This window comes from Caloenas nicobarica, chromosome 2, assembly GCF_036013445.1.
Source record: "Caloenas nicobarica isolate bCalNic1 chromosome 2, bCalNic1.hap1, whole genome shotgun sequence".
Taxonomy (NCBI): domain Eukaryota; kingdom Metazoa; phylum Chordata; class Aves; order Columbiformes; family Columbidae; genus Caloenas; species Caloenas nicobarica.
The window spans coordinates 56,934,692-56,952,892 of NC_088246.1; the positions used below are offsets into that span (position 1 = coordinate 56,934,692).

An 18,201-nucleotide genomic window follows, 5' to 3' on the forward strand; every position below is an offset into this window, starting at 1 on the left:
CTATCACACTGTCAATGTAATTCACCTGAAACTACAAAACATCAGCCATTAGCTAACAGGCACAGTGGAATTCAATCAAATTTTATGTCTAAAACTTAAAAAACCCCTCTTTCTTTCACTACCAAGGGCACCGTTATTCTGAATTTCCATTTTATTTCATATATTTTGGTGTAAATTATTTGTCATCATCACTGGGATTATTTCTGAATATTGAAAAAGGTTTGCCAGGCATCATAAAGCCTTACAATTACTAGCAGATATAAAGACTGCCTGTGCAGAGCCTCAGATGGTGTCGATTGGTCTGTGTGCATGGAATCAATTGCAAGAACGACATTTGATCTTTGTATTGCGACCAAGCCTTTGCAGCAACCGTACATATCGCGTTTCTTCCCCAAAAGATATTATGAGACTGAAACAGTCTCTCTTCACATTTCACCTTGGCCTATTAAAATATTATGGTGTTTTTCAAGCAATATGTGCCCAAAGAATTCCTAAAAAAGTCACATTTTTGGCATTATTTTATTTTATGATAGTATTTCATTTATTATTATTGCTATTGTTACTACTATTACCTAATAATAACATGAATCTGAAAATACATCCTGACAAATAACTGCAACACCAATCGACTCTCACACTCCAGGCATTAGAGCCTGGCATTGCTTTACTAAAGTCAGCTTTGCAGCATCAGTTTACCATTTTGCATTGTGTTTGGAAATATATGATGGGTTTTTTTTATTTATTTTGGGTGGAAAAGTACATTTTTCAACAAGCTACTTCAGTAGTATTGGCCACATTATGCAAAAGATTTTGCATGATCTCCAGGAAAGTATTCAACAGTTTTCTACAATAAGTAGATCATTTGCGGAAGATCTTGCTCTCTAATCTGTACCGCGAACTCCTTTTTTTTTTCTTCTTTAGAGTAGTTAGATATGTTCTATGATGCTAGTAATTAAGAGAGATACTGCTAGCTAAGGAGGTTGGAAATGGGGGAAAGATTGTACTTGTTAGGTTATATTCTGGATTTTGATCATTCATTTTCTAGTTTACAATACTACAAAAGAGTAAAAATCATTTAGTTTGGAGAAGTGGTAGAGACAAAGAAAAAACAAGGCAGATAAGACTAATATTTGCTGTAGCATAAGACCATAAAGTTCACTTTTGCTAAAAAGACTGAAATAACTCAGTCTCCATGTATTTAGCCAAATAACCCACTTCAGTTTATACACAACAGTAAATTGATACCAAAAACCCCCTTAGGGAAGGGGAAGAATTCCCCTTGCCCATTTCTACTCTTACAGTCCCTTTTGGGAGAAAAAATCAAACTTGGCTAAAGGTTAATAATAATTCATGTCCAGCTTACTATTACTCAATAACTATCAAAGTCTCTAACTCAAAATAGCGTTTGCTGGCTTACAGGATCAGAGCCATTACAACCTCTATTGAAGACTTTATTGAATTTTACACTAAGCTTTAGCTGACTGAACAGGTCAAGCACTGTGGCTCCGAGTTTTCTTTATTCTCAGAAACTCGTAAACCCTTCTCTAGTTTGCAGTGCTGTTAGCTAAGAAACTTGACTCAGCGCAGGGTCAGAGAACCCGACCCCCGTGAAAAGAAGGTCACGTACTTTTAAAACCCAGTTCCTGAATACCATTAACTTACATGCACGAGCTGTTCCTGCGTGTCGAACTCCCGGGAACAGCCTTCCCAGTGGCAGTTTGTCTCATAGACCACTTCAGGCTCCTGTTTGCTTTCATCTTTGTCCCCTTCCTCTTTTACCAGGGTCATTCCTTCTGGCTGTTCCTAGAGAGAGCGAAAAAATGGGTGAGGAGAGGAGAGAGGAAATTCTGAAACTGAGGAGGAAGAAAAGTTAATTATTTCAGCACTAAAAGAAAGATGGGAGTGGGTGTGTAGCTTATTCTACTCTCAATTCACTCTGTTACTGAGTTCTACAAAATACAAAAGCCCAAAACAGAACTGGTAAGCCAGAACCCATTTGCAGACTATATGTGCAATATAATTTTTTTCCTCCCTAGAAGTACTGCAGATAATTTCTAAAAAAAAAAAATAAATAAATCCCTTTACATTTCAACTCAAAGGAAATCAAAAAGGCTTGGCTCCCCTCTCCCCATATTTAAGCAGGTCTTTATTTGCACACTTACCCTTATTATTCAGTAGCATCACCAGTGAAAAAGGCACTGTTCAATATAGATGAATTAATTAGAATTTGACTTTAGTACTATAGTTAGACACAAAATGAATCACAAGTGATCCAAAGTGTGTTTTCACTGTTAATCCAGTGACAATTTTGTATACAAAAACCTTTCCAAAAGTAATTTTGGTAATTTTCAGGCTACTTGTTCGCTTGTTCTTGCCTATAACGTGTGCATGAAAGGGGTAAGCAAGAGAAGAGAGTATTTAATTTGGGGTTTTGACTTTCCACCTTCAGTTCCCCAAGGTGCCTCATTCTTCCCAGATTTTTATGTGCTCAGGGTGAGGGTCAGATGTTAGTGTAAACATTTGGTTCAGATTATGCACTCCCGCTCTTTCCATTTCAAACCTGCTGAAGGATTTAGATGGACCTCTGCTTTGTTTTCATGGACGCACTCACAACATTGAGGCTCTGATTCCCATCTCCCCCAAGTCACTGTAAATCAGGAGTCACTCTACTAAAACCAGTGGCGTTAACTGGTATAGAAAGCAGAGCAAACGAGACCGGAGCCTGACACTGGGCCTCGATGCAGTACAGTGCTAAGGCCTGGTGAAAGTCAACGTGGTGTAAATATTGTCTCTGAACAGAAAATACATCTTCAGTAAAGACCCGAATGTCTCTGGTTCGCTTTTCCATGGTGAACAGAGGGTTGAGCACTCCCTGAGTGACCAGAGTCACCTCTCTGTCACCCTCATTCTGCAACACAGCCCTGTCACCCAGCAGCCCCTCACTGCCCACATTTAACCCTCACCACCCTCTGCTGAGGCCGCCCATGTCTGCACTAGATGAAGTGCCATACGAGGGCAAAAAGCCTGAAAACACGTGCTAGTGGCGAGGTCCATCTTCCCTCTGGCAGCGAGATGAAAGGCTTACGACTGTCACCTGATGGCCATACCTGCACGCTTCCTGCTCCCGGGCTGGGGAGGTCCTCATCGGGCTTCATCTTGGAGCGCTTGTTGTGCATGGGATCTCCAGTGCTGCTCACTGCAGATTCACTTGTGGGTTTATTCTGCTGCAGGCAGGATTGGTCGGTTTGTTTTTGGTTTGTTTTGGTTTTTTTCCAAAAAAGACAAAATTAGACTGTGATAAATATGTAGCTCCAAACAGAAATATGCAGCATCTGCTCAGCAACTTTATTTGGAGAAGCTACACTGTTAATTACACTGGATATGCAATTACATTGTGCTTCAATTACATAGCATTAACTTGTGGAAGAGCTGCATCACTCAACCTTGTAATGGAGCAGGGAGGGAACAGGAAGGAGGGCATTTGATGTAATTTCTTGCTACAAACCGTTGTGGGTTTTGTCAGACCAAGGATGAGTAGGAAGAACTCGATTTTCCACATAATGATGACTTCAGAAAGGCAATCTTGACAAATGGAATCACTGTGCACTAGTCTGAATCAACATGACAAAAAGTTGTATTTTTTCACACTTGGAGGAAAGGTTTTGCACTTAACAGCTGCAAACAAGACCTCAGCTCTTGTACTGTGTTTCCCATTATAATGGTGGATAGGAAGAAAAACTGAACACTAGTGTGAAACTCTCAGCCAAAAATCCTAGATGAAGTCCTGGATTATTCTCTCATCAACAGCAAAAATACTGCTGACATACGCAGGCCAGAATTCTGTTTTTCTCTTGCTGTGCTAGACTGAACACCATTATCTACACCTGCAGATGGATCTTGTAGGAATCCAGAGATCTTTTAGAGATAACTGAACTTGCATGGACCCCACAAAAATCAATGTGCTTCCTACAGCAGTACAGCTTCTACATTTGTAAAAGCTAGCCAGGAGATAAACAGTTCTCAGACTGATAAATAACCTATCCCCGGTCATCTGGAAACAAACGGCACTAGTTAATAACAGGCAAACCACGAACCATGATAAACTCCACATTACGGGCCTGGTTCACTGCTGCACATCTCCAGTTTTTGAGAATACAACTTGGTTTATTGAAATGTTTAATTCAAACTGAACAAGTCTAATTTTGCGAAATCAGAGAAAAACACTTCAGAACTTTGCATCATCTTTGAGTTCCTCTGTTGTTCACAGATCAAGTTGCTCACACCTGTGTCAGGAGGGCAGAATCTGACTCTGTGTATATTATAGTCAGTTAGATTTGGAAGTAAAGCTGCTAATCTTTAAAACGTTACTGTTTTGATGTGGTTTGCCCCCACTTTTGTGCTCCCCACCTGTATTATGTTCCTGTATAATATCCAGGAGAGACAGTTTGGAATGAGAAGCTGCTGCAGCACACTGAAATATTTATGAGGACTAAAAAGCACACTACCAATTGGGAACCGTGCATACACTCCTGTGCTTTATAATAAAAGGACTTGCAAATGCTGTAGCTGCAAGAAAACTGTTATCGAAAGGTCTCGGTGACAGTGGTGATTAATTGCCATCAAGACACTGTCATTTGCTTCATTTTTTCACAGATTAATGGGGTGTAAAGGTTTCTTTTGTTGTCTCTCACCTGTGTGGACTCAGAAGGTCCAGAGCTGACCTGGACAGGGTTCAGGACACTGGGGATGCCAGGGATAGGTCTCTGGGTAGGAAAAGTTGGAGCAGGATGGATAAGTGGAGGGCTGTGTCCAAAGGCTGAACCTAGGGTTTGCTGACGACTTATAATTTGCTGATGCATTTGCTGGAGGGATACCGGTGTAGGAGGGTATGTGAAACTCAGAGCAGGGCTGAATTTGGGAGAAAAAGCAGGGAAGAGGAAGGAAAAAGATGAGGGTCATTACAGTATGGAACCATACAGATTAAACATTAAAAATATATTTGATATATTTACATCAATTGAAGTCAAGTCCCTCCCTCCCCCTCGTGTCTTTCTTCATGTCCAAAGGATGACAAAATCCTGCTTTTAAATCTAGAGTTGGCCTGGATTTACTAGTGAGTGCAAAAATGATACCATAACAAAACATAACATTTTTTCCTAACGTTTTCCAGGAAATCACAGAAAGTCGACTGAAATAAAAGTCAGAAACACTGAAATAAAAGGCAAGCAGTTCAATAACAGCTATTTATTGCAATAACAAACTTTATATAAAGAAAAAGAATGGGTGCCTACATGCTTTATAGTACTTTTATTGATAATGCAGTTCCCCTATGTTCACGTGTATGAAGCAGTTCCTTTAATCTTGGCTCATGCTACGCTCTTTCATATGTCTCTAGATCTTATTACAAGAGGAGAGAAAATCAATTGGTTAAATGTGTTCTGAACACCATGCTTGTCATATCACTCATTTGTTTGCAAAGATGGAAAGCTCAGTTCATCCAGAATGTCACCTAAAGAATTTCCATCAGTGCTGTTTGGTTACAGAAACTGATGGATTAACCTTTCCCCTCTGAAATTGGTGATCAATGAGTTTCAATGTAGAAATATTCCAATGGGAAAGCACTTCTCCTTCTTCCAGTTAAACAACATTAAATGTCTATTAAAGCCCATTATGCATGTTAATACCTGTCATCACTTCATTACTTCACCGTATTTCCCAGACTACAGTGACTTTGGAGGAAATTACACTGCCATCTAAGGACCTATTTTGTGGGTAGTGCCAAAGAATTCTTTGTGTCAAACTCAGAAAATAAATGGTGTGGAACTAAATCTTCATACACAGGAATATGAAATTCTCCTGTAAACATTTGCCAATAACTTACAATGATAGGAAAAAAAAAAAAGAACAAAAAGTGTATTCATTGATTTTTTTTTTTTTCATTAAAAAAACCCAAAAGAACCATAGTTGAAAAGAGCCATACAAATTTAAAACACTGGGTCTTTAAAGAGAGGGGTGGCGGCATAATACCTTTTAAGAGCTAAGGCTTCTTCTAATGTCAAAAGGGTGGATTTAATCCAAATTTACATTCTGGAGTCTTAATTGTTGTTGCTGCTAAGTGCATTAACTGAAAATACTGTGATACAAAAAGAACTAAAATCGTTTCAACAATTTTAAGTAATAATTCTACAGAAATTCTGTGTTCATTAATCTGACTATACATTTTGTCTGTTTGACTACAATCCATAAAGAGACAGCTTCAATGTGATTACATTACTATTATTCCTGGTGAGAACTCTGCATTACAATAGTTTGCCCATTTAGGACAGAATATCATTAAGAATACCCTGGGAGAATTTTACTGGTCTTTGAGGAACTCTATTTTCATTTTACATTGTATTCTTTTTAATAAAGGGAGGCAGAAACGTAGTGAAAACAGTAATTGTTCACAGCAAGAGTTAGGGAGAAATCAGCAATAATATTCAGTTATTGCAGCTCTATAGTCCCTGCTAGTGTTCCTGTAAGCAACCATGAATGATTACAGCACGACTTAGCTAAGGTAGCCACTATGGATGATTGATAGGACATTAATCAAAAGATGCATATCAGGCTCAGAATTTGTTCACAAGCTTTCTTCTAATAGCTGATTTCATGTTCACTGAGCTCTATGCCAGTTCGTTCAATTTATTCTTCAGTGTACAAGCCATTCATCAAAGAACACAATGATTTAACACCCCTTTTCCTTTTTAGTGAACAAACATTGCTAAGTGTAACTACTCTGGTCTGTTCATTAAAAAAATGTACAATTACAATGTCATACATGAGGCTGAAACAATGCCTCACCCTATCCTGGCTTTTTTCTCTTCCTTGTATACACTGTGAGTTCATCTCATATTCTTCAAACACTAGACGGCATCATCCTGAATTTGCTGTCAAATTCACCAAGATCAACAAATGCAATAGGTAAACAACTTCGATGAAGTATTTTGTTTCTCCACGAGTAGTTAATGCCTAGGACATCTTCACCCTTCAGCTGCATCAGTTTAAAACAACAAAAAAAAAAGTAGACTGATTTCATTGGGAGCTCCAAGCACATAGCACCCTTGGAAATACAGGTGAGGTTTTTTTCCTTTCTAGTTGTTTAAGCATGCACAACAATAACTAGTCCAAGTTCAAAAATTTGGTAATATTCTTCAGATCCTACATGGTAAGGAGATAAACTTACAGTTCAGACACAAGACATGACTGACTTAAGACCCCACCTCAGGGATGTAGATACTGTCCATCACTCCTCTGTGACTACAGTTAGATGAGCACCTGCATCTAACATTAATTTTTTAATCCATTCAAAGCAAGAGCACAGGAGATCCCTCCCAAACAGTTCAGGAGGGGAAGGAAGGAATTGCTGTGATCTCAATATATTTCTATCTCAGGAGGAGGTTGTTAAGGTGCCACTGACTAGAGACTCAGGAATTCGGAGGCTGAAGAGGAACCTTTGGCCCTGAGTAGGAAACAGACTGTAGGAGCCCCAAGATGTATACGTACAACTTGCAGCTGCTCGCTTATATTTACTGGAGTTTGGCAATATTCTCCACTCAGTCCCTCCAAATATGGGAAAAGACTGCTCTGTCAATAGGGTATTTTTGGTAAAGCATCCCTCCTTTCCATTCTTTACCACATGTAGAGCAATACAAAAAGTGATTATGCCTCCCCAACAGCAAAATACCTTTCTAACTAAAGGACAAACACAGCTCTGCTTTAACAAATACATTTCACTGACCTGCAGTGACACACTTTACACCAGTACAGTGCGAGTGCTTAAACGTTAAGTATATTTGCTATTCCCCTCCTTAAAAAATGGCTAAATAAAAATTACTTCCATCAAAAGGACAGATTTTACCTCATAGAGTTGTCTTCTTTATCTACATCTCTGTTAACACCATGTGAGCCTCCAGAAGGAGGATGCTAAGCCAGGCATTGCCAACTTTTGTCCAACTTGCAAGCAAGGGAACTTGTAGGGTGCAGCAGAGGAGACAGGCATCATCTCAGCTAGTGGCTCTGACCAGAAAACAATGACACTGGCAGCAGATGCATTAAGACAGCTGGGCAGATGTGCTAAGGAAAGGAGGAATCCTTATTTCTCTAGAATCTTTCTTTCACGCCATGTTCAGCAGCAGGGGTTGCATCTGATGTACTAGGATTTTCCTACGGAGCCTGGCACTCTGCACTTTATTCGCTTTGCCTCCAAACTTCAAATAACTCAGACTGAAATTAAAAGGAGATTGTGAGTGAGCAGAAGAATAGCCAGCACAACTAAAGGGAGTACTCAGAAATGGTGACAGAGGTTCAGACACCAGCGTAATTCTTTAAATAGCCCAGATAGCTGCCTTGAAATAATTCTCTCCAGCTGTTTCTGGAGGCCTCTTCATAAGGCAAAATGAAGAGTTTTGAGAGACCTCGTGTACTGGGGGCTGATGGGCTCCATCTGTCAGAGAAGGTGAAGAGCTTACCAACCTGGTGAAGAGGGATTTAAAATAAAATTTCCAGGAGAGGGGAAACTCAATCCATCCCACACCTACCAGTTTGACGGCAGTGCCAGCAAAAGATGCCCAAAGCCTGGAGAAGCATCACAAGTCATCAGGAGAGCACCTGAAGAGCAGCACAAAGGAATTCCAGCCACTCCAGCCAGTAATTCAGCTTCATTGGGGGCCCATCTTAAATGCCTCTACACAAACACACGTAGCATGGGGAATAAACAAGAGGAATCACAGAATCATAGAAAACCAGGTTGGAAGGGACCATAAGGGTCATCTGGTTCAACCTTTCTTGGCAAAATCACAGTCTAGACAAAATGGCCCAGAGTGCACACACCTGCAGGGTTATGATACTGGAATCACAGAGGTGTGGTGGGATGGCTGCTATGACTGGAGTGTTGGAACAGAAATGTAAAGGCTCTTCAGGAAGGGCAGGCAGGGGAGATGGGGAGGGGGGTGGTGTCACCCTCCATGTCAGTGACCAGCTGGACTGCATGGAGGTCTGCCTGGGGATGGGTAAGGAGCTCACCAAGAGCTGACGGGTGAGAATTAAAGGGAGGGCAAGGACAGTTGACATTATAGTGCAGGTCTGCTACAGGCCACCTGACCAGGAAGGCTGAGCAGATGAAGCCTTCAACAGACAGATAGGAGCAGCCTCATATTCACAAGCCCTGGCCCTCATAGGAGACTTCGAAAAGCTCGACACCTGTTGGAGGGACAATGCAGCAGGGCACGAGCAATCCAGGAGGTTCCTGGAATGCATCAATGATAACTTCCATCTCCAAGCGATAGAGGAGCCAACAAGGAGAGGTCCTATGTTGGACCTCGTTCTCAGCAACAAGGAGGGGCTCATGGGGAACGCAAATCTCAAGGGCAGCCTTGGATGCAGTGACTATGAAACGGTGGAGTTCAAGATCCTTATGGCAGCAAGAAGGGCACACAGCACGCTTGCTACCCTGGACTTGAAGAGAACAGACTTCGGCCTCTTCAGGGATCTGCTCGGTAGAGTACCATGGGATAAAGTTCTGGAGGGAAGAGAGGCCAAGAAAGCTGGTTCATATTCAAGGACCACCTCCTACAAGCTCAGGAGTGATGGAAGTCAGGCAAAAACTCCAGGAGGCCTGCATGGATGAACAAGGAGCTCCTAGACAAACTCAGACACAAAAAGGACACCTACGGAGGGTGGAAGCAAGGACAGGTAGCCCGGGAGGAATACAGAAAAATTGCCTGAGCAGCCAGGGATCAGGTTAGGAAAGGTAAAGCCTTGAAAGAAAGAAATCTGGCCATGGACATCAAGGGCAACAAGAAAAGCTTCTATAGGCCTATCAGTGATAAAAGGAAGACTAGGAAGAATGTGGTCCCTCTCTGGAAGGAAACAGGAGACCTAGTTACCCAGGAAATGGAGAAGGCTGAGGTACTCAATGACTTTTTTGTCCAGTCTTCACCAGCAAGTGCTCCAGCCACACTGCCCAAGTCGCAGAAGGCAAAGGAAGGGACTGGGAGAATGAAGATCCGCCCACTGTAGGAGATCAGGTTTGAGACCATCTAAGGAACCTGAAGGTGCACAAGTCAGTGGGACCTGATGAGATGCATCTTGGGATCCTGAAGAAAATAGTGGAGGAAGTTGCTAAGCCACTATCCATCATATAATCATATTTGAGAAGTCATGGCAGCCTGGAGAAGTTCCCACTGACTAGGAAAGGGGAAACATAACCCCATTTTCAAAAAGGGAAAAAAGGATGAACTAGGGAACTACAGGCCACTCAGTCTCACCTCTGTGCCCGGCAAGACCATGAAGCAGATCCTCCTGGAAACTGTGGTAAGGCTCATGGAAAATAACTGGTGACAGCCAACATGGCTCCACTAAGGGCAAATCATGCCTGACAAATTTCGTGGCCTTCTACAATGGGGTTACAGCATTGGTCAATAAGGGAAGAACAACTGATGTCATCTACTTGGACTTGCACAAAGCATTTGACACTGTTCCACATGACATCGTTGTCTCTGAATTGGAGGGACATGGATTTTACAGATGGACCACTCAGTGGATGAGGAATTGGCTGGATGGTCACAGTCAAACAGTTGCAGCCAACAGCTCAATGTCCGAGTGGAGACCAATGACAAGCAGCATTTCTCAGGGCTCAGTATTGGGACCGGCGCTGTTTAGCATCTTTGTTGGTGACATGGACAGTGGGACTGAGTGCACCCTCAGTGAGTTTGCCAATGACACCAAGCTGAGTGGTGCAGTTGACAAGCTGGAGGGAAGGGATGCCATTCAAAGGGACCTTGACAGGCTTGAGGGGTGGGCTCGTGCAAACCACATGAAGTTCAGCAAGGTCAAGTGTGAGGTCCTGCACCTGGGTCAGGCAATCCCAAGCACAAATACAGGCTGAGGAGTGAATGGATTGAAAGAAGCCCTGCAGAGAAGTACTTGGGGGTGCTGGTTGAGGAGAAGCTCAACATGACCCAGCAATGTGTGCATGCAGCCCAAAAAGCCACCTGTATCCTGGGCTGCATCAACAAGAGCGTGGCCAGCAGGTTGAGGGAGGTGATTCTGCCCCTCTGCTCTACCCTGGTGAGACCCACCCCACCTGAAGTCCTGCATCCAGTTCTGGGGTCGTCAGCACAGGAAAGACATGAACCTGTTGGAGAGGGGCCAGAGGAGGCCACAAAAGTGATCAGAGGGCTGAAACACCTCTCCTATGAAGATAGGCTGAAAGAGTTGGAGTTGTTCAGCCTGGAGAAGAGAAGGCTCCAGGGAGATCTTACAGCAGCCTTCCAGTACCTAAAGGGGGACTATAAGAAAGCTGGAGAGGGATTTCTTATAAGGGCAAGTAGTTATAGGACAAGGGATAATGGCTTTAAAGTGAAAGAGGGTAGATTTAGATTAGATGTAAGGAAGAAATTCTTCACCATGAGGGTGGTGAGGCACTGGAACAAGCTGCCCAGAGATGTTGTGGATGCCCCATCCCTGGAAGTCTTGAAGGCCAGGTTGGATGGGACTTTGAGCAGCCTGGTCTAATGGAAGGTGTCCCTGCTCATAGCAGAGGCGTTGGAACTAGATGTTTTCTAAGGTTCCTTCCAACTCAAACCATTCTGTGATTCTATGATCTGGCTGGTTCAACATCACTTGCATTTAAGATGCTGTCACAAGGAAGCTGGACAATTTTTCTGATCTGAAAAGATCAAAGGATCTGAAGAGAACACAAGGCAGCAGATCTTCCTCTGCCTTTCAGAAAACATGCAAGCTGCTCAACAATAAAGTTGATGTTGTGGGCCAAATAGAAGAAAAAGAAATCAAAGCTCACAGCATTGCCGGCATGTAGCGCTCTGTTGGGAAGGGGAGACCTGGATTCCTGCCCTCCTTCCCGAAGTTTTTAACATGCTTTGTTCAATAACTCTTGAATACAGGATAAGTGAAGAATCCCTGTAGCCCAGAATCCTCTCAGACCCCTTGGGATCCCTCTGCCTTGACCAGCAGCCATATGCCCTCTTGCTGGTGCCACCAACATCATGTTGCTTTCCAGCCAGGAGGCAGGATGGGCGGGCACCACCTGGCCTTGCCCAGCCAAGCCGGCCATGTCTGCTTAGAAGTGTGCACCAAGATAGCACCAGTGTCGCTCAGTAACTGTCTAAAATTCATGCTTGGGGCAGTAAAAAAGACCTGAAAGTAATTATCATGAGAGTTCAGAACCACTGAAACCAACAACCAGGTTTTTCAAAAGCGATGAGTGGTTTCAGAGGCCTCAATCTTCATCATGTTTCTTCCAAGATACCTTAAAGGGCCTGTACTCCAGACAAGGGGTGCTCAACACTTCCAAAATACGAATGCCAGAAGAATGTAAGATGCCTGCCTCCAATGTTCACATTTTCCAAAACACCAGCCACTTCCAAAAAATCTTGGATCCACAGAAGTGTAAGTGAATTATGAATCTTTTTCTTCCATCTTCCTTCTGAGAAATGAAAATCTACACCACTGGAGGGAATCTCAGTTGTATTTCTGCTACAGACCTTTTTTTTTTTTAACAAAATAGAAAAGGAAAAAAAGAAAAAAGATGAATGCATGTAAGACCACTAACAAACTACATGCAGGTTATCATTTTAGTTGTTGAGTTTTACGGGGGATAAGGGTTAGAAAAAACATGTAATCCTTCATCTTAAGCATTCAATAACTCATATACACTGACAGAAAAGCCCATCAGTGATATAATTTATTTTTCCATACTGGGGCTTCTGTCTCTGCCTGTCAGTCTGTCTCTCTCTCTCTCTTTCTTGTCTCCTCCTCTGTGAAGTCTCAAACTCCCTTCACCGGAGGTAAAGCAGGGCAGTGAACTACATTGCAATTACATGAGCACATCAAATTTTAAGGAACAGACTTCAAGAAGAAGAAAAACAGACATTATAATCAAAACCAAACTTCATGGCTACTTTGTGGCAGTCCTACTAACAAGGTCATCCAGTTTCTGGTCACAGCTGCAGAATTTACCACAAAACAGCTGTGAATTTAAGTCAGGAAAAATTCCTTCTTTCCTATACAGTGCATAGGTATCCTTAAGGAGACAGGCTGACACAAAAATGCGGAGGAGATCCCAATTTCATGAATACGGTGAGGATAGTTTAGCTCTATCAGAAAAGTTTCCTTCTATCATGATAGTTTGCTTCACAAAACCTGTGAAGATACCTTGCTTATATCACAAAACACATGCAGTTCTGCAAGATCTGCTGCATGTAAGTCTTACAAAAGTAACTGAGCTCTTTGCCCTTTCCAGTTCTGCTTTGCAAGGGTTTAGGACAAGAGCTTTTCAAGTGTGTAAACTAGGGGGCATTCAATAAAAGCCATAGGTGAACAACTTACAAGAGACTAATAAAAAGCATCGGTGGACTTCTGGAACAGCTGCCAGAGGAGGCAGACATAGCCAGCTTGTTCATAGGGGACTAAAGTCCAAAGACAACAGGTCCGTAAACAACTACTAAAAAGAACAAGGAAGGACATATGCTTTGGGATTGCTAATCTAATGTTTGTTGATGTTGGGAGGGCACAGAGAGAACAAAAGTCAGAAAGCAGCTGGGTTCATGTGGTTCTTATATAGCACCCACTGTTTCCACCATCAGAGACGGACCGTGTGAACAGGTAGTATCTTAACACCTCTAGTTTGATCCAGTGGGATATTTCTTATGTTTTAAAATTTCCTTTTTTTTTTCTGTTTTAAGTTTCAAAAAGGTAGATTCCTTTCTTTGGGATATCTTTATTTATTCATATAGAACCACGTCATGTTTACCATATAAAGTTTTCTTTCCTATCCTCTATCCTATTCAAGACCGGCACTTTGTTGTTCTACCCAGCACTCATCACTCAGCTTCCCCTTTGCAGTCTCTTCCTTTCTTTTCTCTTTTGCATATTTGAAATAATTGCTATACTCTTTTCCTGTCCAGTCTTCACATCTTTAATCTAGACAAACTAGGTCTAGTCTATTTTAACTCATGGGTATAATTTTTCAGACCTCTGATCGTTTTCCCTGCTCTTCCCTGTAGTCCTCCCAACTGTCTAACATCTTTCTTTAAACAAAATGTACAGAACTGGTCACAGTGTCATAGTGAGACACACTGGCTCCACCTACACCACCATGCAGGAGAAGGCTTCAGGCCCTTTGGCCTGAGGGATCTTTGACGTTCGGGTGGTGGAGCCACAGTCCAAGTGCTCGCTCCATGAAGGAGGGTGCACCCTGCACTGCAAGGGGGAACACAGGCCCTTCCTGACTTGTGGAAACGCCTTGACACTCCCAGATCACTCTGTAGCCTCCATTGTTTCTTCTTGCCATCAGTGACTGACACTAGGCAGACCAAATGATCCAAGTCCCTCCAAAAAGGACCCCAGTTCATGAAAGGAGAGGTAATTCGTAGGCGGACTGGCTTCATGTTCAATAAAGCTCGTCATCAGGTATTAGGATAACACCATGGCTGCTTTTGTCTCATGCTCGAGTAGGTACAGATGACACTACTTTGTCTTACTCTCCCTTAAGAGTTGCATAAAGCCTGTGGGCAAGTGAAACCAAGAACGAGGGTGCAGAAGCACACTAATAAATGTTGGATGAGTAACTAGACTCGCTGAATTCAATAGAGTTTTTATCCTTTCCTTCCAACAGGCCAGGATTTCACCTTTAGTTTCTGATTTGGACTTTCAAAGTCTTTTTTTATTGTTTAGGAATGTTGTTAAGGGGCAAACAAGCACCTTTCCTGTTTTACAAACGTACCCAGCTACTCTTCAGGAAAGCACTCCTAATAACTCTTAAATACTTCTGAAATACATTCTTCAGTGACTGACTTCAGCAAGTCCTTAAATGCTGTCCTAAATCCTGGGCCCCACAGACATGGCAATCTTAAAAGAATTAAGTCATAATACAAGTTTGTAATTAAGTTAACAGTGATCAGATACTGCTTTTCACATGCTCAAATGCTCTTTTTTATAAGGAGTACTGTAAGAAACAGCTTCATTCATCCCACAATAAACTGACAGGTAGGAGCCACCGTCCAAAACATGGGACGTAAGTAAGGGTGGCTGGGAGTTGAGCCATGGGAGCAGAGGGGGTCTGCATGAGCTGACTTCATACATGGAAGTTTATGTATATATTTTGATGGAAATATGTATATGTGTAATATGCAGCCAGGAACATTGCATAATCAGATGTGGAAAGCTGTGAATAGTCAGCAGGACAGATTTGTAGTTCGATCCCAACAGAGATGTAGGAGAGAGAAAGCCAATGAGTTCTCCTTGGACAGGATCTGGAAGAGAAGCAGCAGCCAGGAACATCGCATATGAAAACTATCTCCTGTTCTTTGAGTTGGTGGAAATGGGAATTTGTGTACGGTCTTTGTAAACAAACAGGAGTGGGAAAAAAAAAAAAAAAAGTTGTTTCCATCTCTGTAATCTCCTTCTCCTCCTGATAGAAACAACCTGCAAGAGTGACTGTTGACAAATTGCTCGGGTCACAGGAGTGACAATGCACTCAGAAACCTTGCAGCCCCTGAAGAGATTTGTGAAACTCTTACTGCTTCACATATCTTAGATGCAAAACGAAAACCAAATGGCATTACAGGAAGGGAGACTTTAAAAATGTACTTCTGTTTGAAGCATTTTACCCACAATATATTAGTAATATGAGAGAAGAGTTCTGCTTTAAATTCTGTTATTTTCCCTCTGCTTTCTAACTGACAACACTGAGCTTTGAGCAGACAACAGAGACAAGTCATCAGTTCCTTCTATGGCTTGTCACTTAAGTAGAGGGGAAAAACAGTATCAAACTGTGACTATGAAACCAGACATGTGGTGTGATTTTAAAGGCAGGTATGAGACTTGAAATCCTTTGAAATAATTTTTCAAAATTGACTAGGTTTCACGAATATCCCTCTGCATTTGTAATGTTGACACATTTCATTAAAAAATCACTAACTTAGAGACAAGTCATCTAACTGAATTTGTAAAAAGATGTATCCTGTATCTAATAAAGTATAGCATACAGTACACTATTTTTTCCAATTTTCATCAGACAATAGTAATAGTTCTACAATTGTATTTAACTCACATACATCATTGCCTCTTTTTTCACTTTTCTATTACCAGTTTAAAATTAACAGAGTCTATGGTTTGTACCTTCTCTTTACCTTACCATATTATCTATTCTGTTTTATCTGCTAGGCTAGGTGAAATTTTTCTTCACAAATACATTGCCATATGCTGGAGCAAAATGGAATAGTTTCACGGAGAGCAACAGAGCCACACTGATTAACCTTATGTGCTCAGACAGCATTGACAGCTTTGTCCTTCTCATGGGAATATTCCTGTTCAGGAATCCTTAGTATCCTAACTGGACTTTGTATTAACAGTACCTTGCATAATTCATCTGTGCTCCCTCTGTGCAAGCTCACGACACTTCTGGCAAATATGATTTTGAATTAAATTCACAGCTAAGCATTTTTGGGTTTCTAAAACTGGTATTATTAATTATATTAAAAGTGTTAATTAATACTTGCTTTTAGGGTCTGAAAAAGAAGTAATGAAGTGTTAAACTCCAGCACACTTCTCTTAGCTGCAGAACTTTCCTGGAATTAATAATCCGCTGGGTCCAATGACTTTAAACTCTTTGAGTACCACTGAACCAGTCTGGACCACGATGCTTCAAACTGTCAGGCATACATCTATACATAATCAGACTTGTACGTATGTGTATCTGTACAATTAAATGTGGATGCAACATGTGCCTGCATAGTCTATATGCTTTCTGTTGCTTGACCTCTTACATGATACGTTTTCTGAAGGCAGAAATATTGTCATTCATGTGTATTTGTGGTGAAAAATATCCACCACTTTCCAATGCAAGATGCAGGTGATCTCCAAAACAATCTCCCTGAACGTCACCATGCTATAACCTATGTGACTTTTCTATAGGAGGCTAGCTGCAGAATTAAATTTCATCAGAGCCTGAATTAGATGCAACTTTCTGCAATACTGACGAATTTCATTTTTATCCACTTTGCAGCACTTCTCTGCCATTCACACTTCTTGAAAGAGGGTATAAAATGAAGCTATTATGGCATGATAGAGCATTATATTTCCTTCTTTAGATTAACCATACACAGTACAAGGCCACGGAGAGGAAAGCCCTGTGCTGCACATATATGACATGTCTAGTCATAATAGAACCTGTTTCAGTGGAGTTATACCTGGTCTGAATTTGATTAAGTATGAACTGCAACTAAGCCTTCATTTACAACATATTGTGAGCAATTAACTAGAGACCTTTTAATGCAAAAAAAGCTTTCACTCAGCTTTGCATCTCAGTTAGGTAGATTCCAATAAGAGTGATAATAAAACAGCAAAACACCTGTAATGCTCATATAATTAACACACTTTTTATCCTGTACATGGTAGATGCCCCATCCCTGGAAACATCCAAGGCCAGGCTGGATGGGGCTCTGAGCAACCTGATCTAGTTGAAGATGTCCCTGCTCATTGCAGGGGGGTTGGACTAGATGACCTCTGAAGGTCCTTTCCAACACAAACTATTCTGTGATATAATCATAAGCAGCTTCTTGCAAAACATTTCTGAATATATTGTGCTGTACCTGTTCTTCTCTAAACATGGCCTTTTAAAGATTAATTTCATTAAGCAGCATTTGATTGTGTCCTTTTACACAGATTTAATTACATAAATATACAAACTTTAGACTTACAGTCTAGAACAGGAATCAAATGAAAGAATTAAGCAGTTGGTGTTTGGTGAAAGTTAGGTACAAATTCTCAGATGGAGTCTTCTTTTTTTTAGTGCAATCGTCAGTAATCTGGGTGTAGTCGAGTAACGAAAAAATGAAATCTGCATATATGACAAAATTATTTTGAGCAGCATGGTGAACAGCTAAAAGGTTATCTTTAGAGCCAACTATGCTAGATGAATGAACAATATGGATAGCAAGACCTATAGCGATACTGAAGAAGAGTCTGAACAACTCATATACCAGTTCTAAATTATCTGAGCCAACTCACAAGAAGCACTTGCTTGTCTCAATGTAGAATTCAATGTAGGAATGAAAATTTGATAAACGTGCAGCTGTGGCAAAAATGTGTTAAGACAAACAGAATGGGAAACAGAACACAGAAAATCATGGTGCATTTGAA

The 18,201-nt window shown here is 41.4% G+C and overlaps 1 protein-coding gene across 3 annotated transcripts in view; it reads right to left on the reverse strand.

The window, feature by feature from the left end:
• The window catches only part of GLI3 (GLI family zinc finger 3), a 215,697-nt gene that overhangs the window by 37,796 nt on the left and 159,700 nt on the right, over positions 1-18,201 (reverse strand). For 2 of the 3 annotated variants that reach the window (XM_065628044.1, XM_065628042.1), the window contains 3 exons: positions 4,692-4,908; positions 3,108-3,224; positions 1,663-1,803 (listed from right to left, as the gene is read on the reverse strand). In XM_065628044.1, the coding sequence (XP_065484116.1) occupies positions 1,663-1,803; positions 3,108-3,224; positions 4,692-4,908 (475 nt within the window). The remainder of the gene's footprint in view (positions 1-1,662; positions 1,804-3,107; positions 3,225-4,691; positions 4,909-18,201) is intronic. The other variant, XM_065628043.1, reaches the window with a different exon arrangement.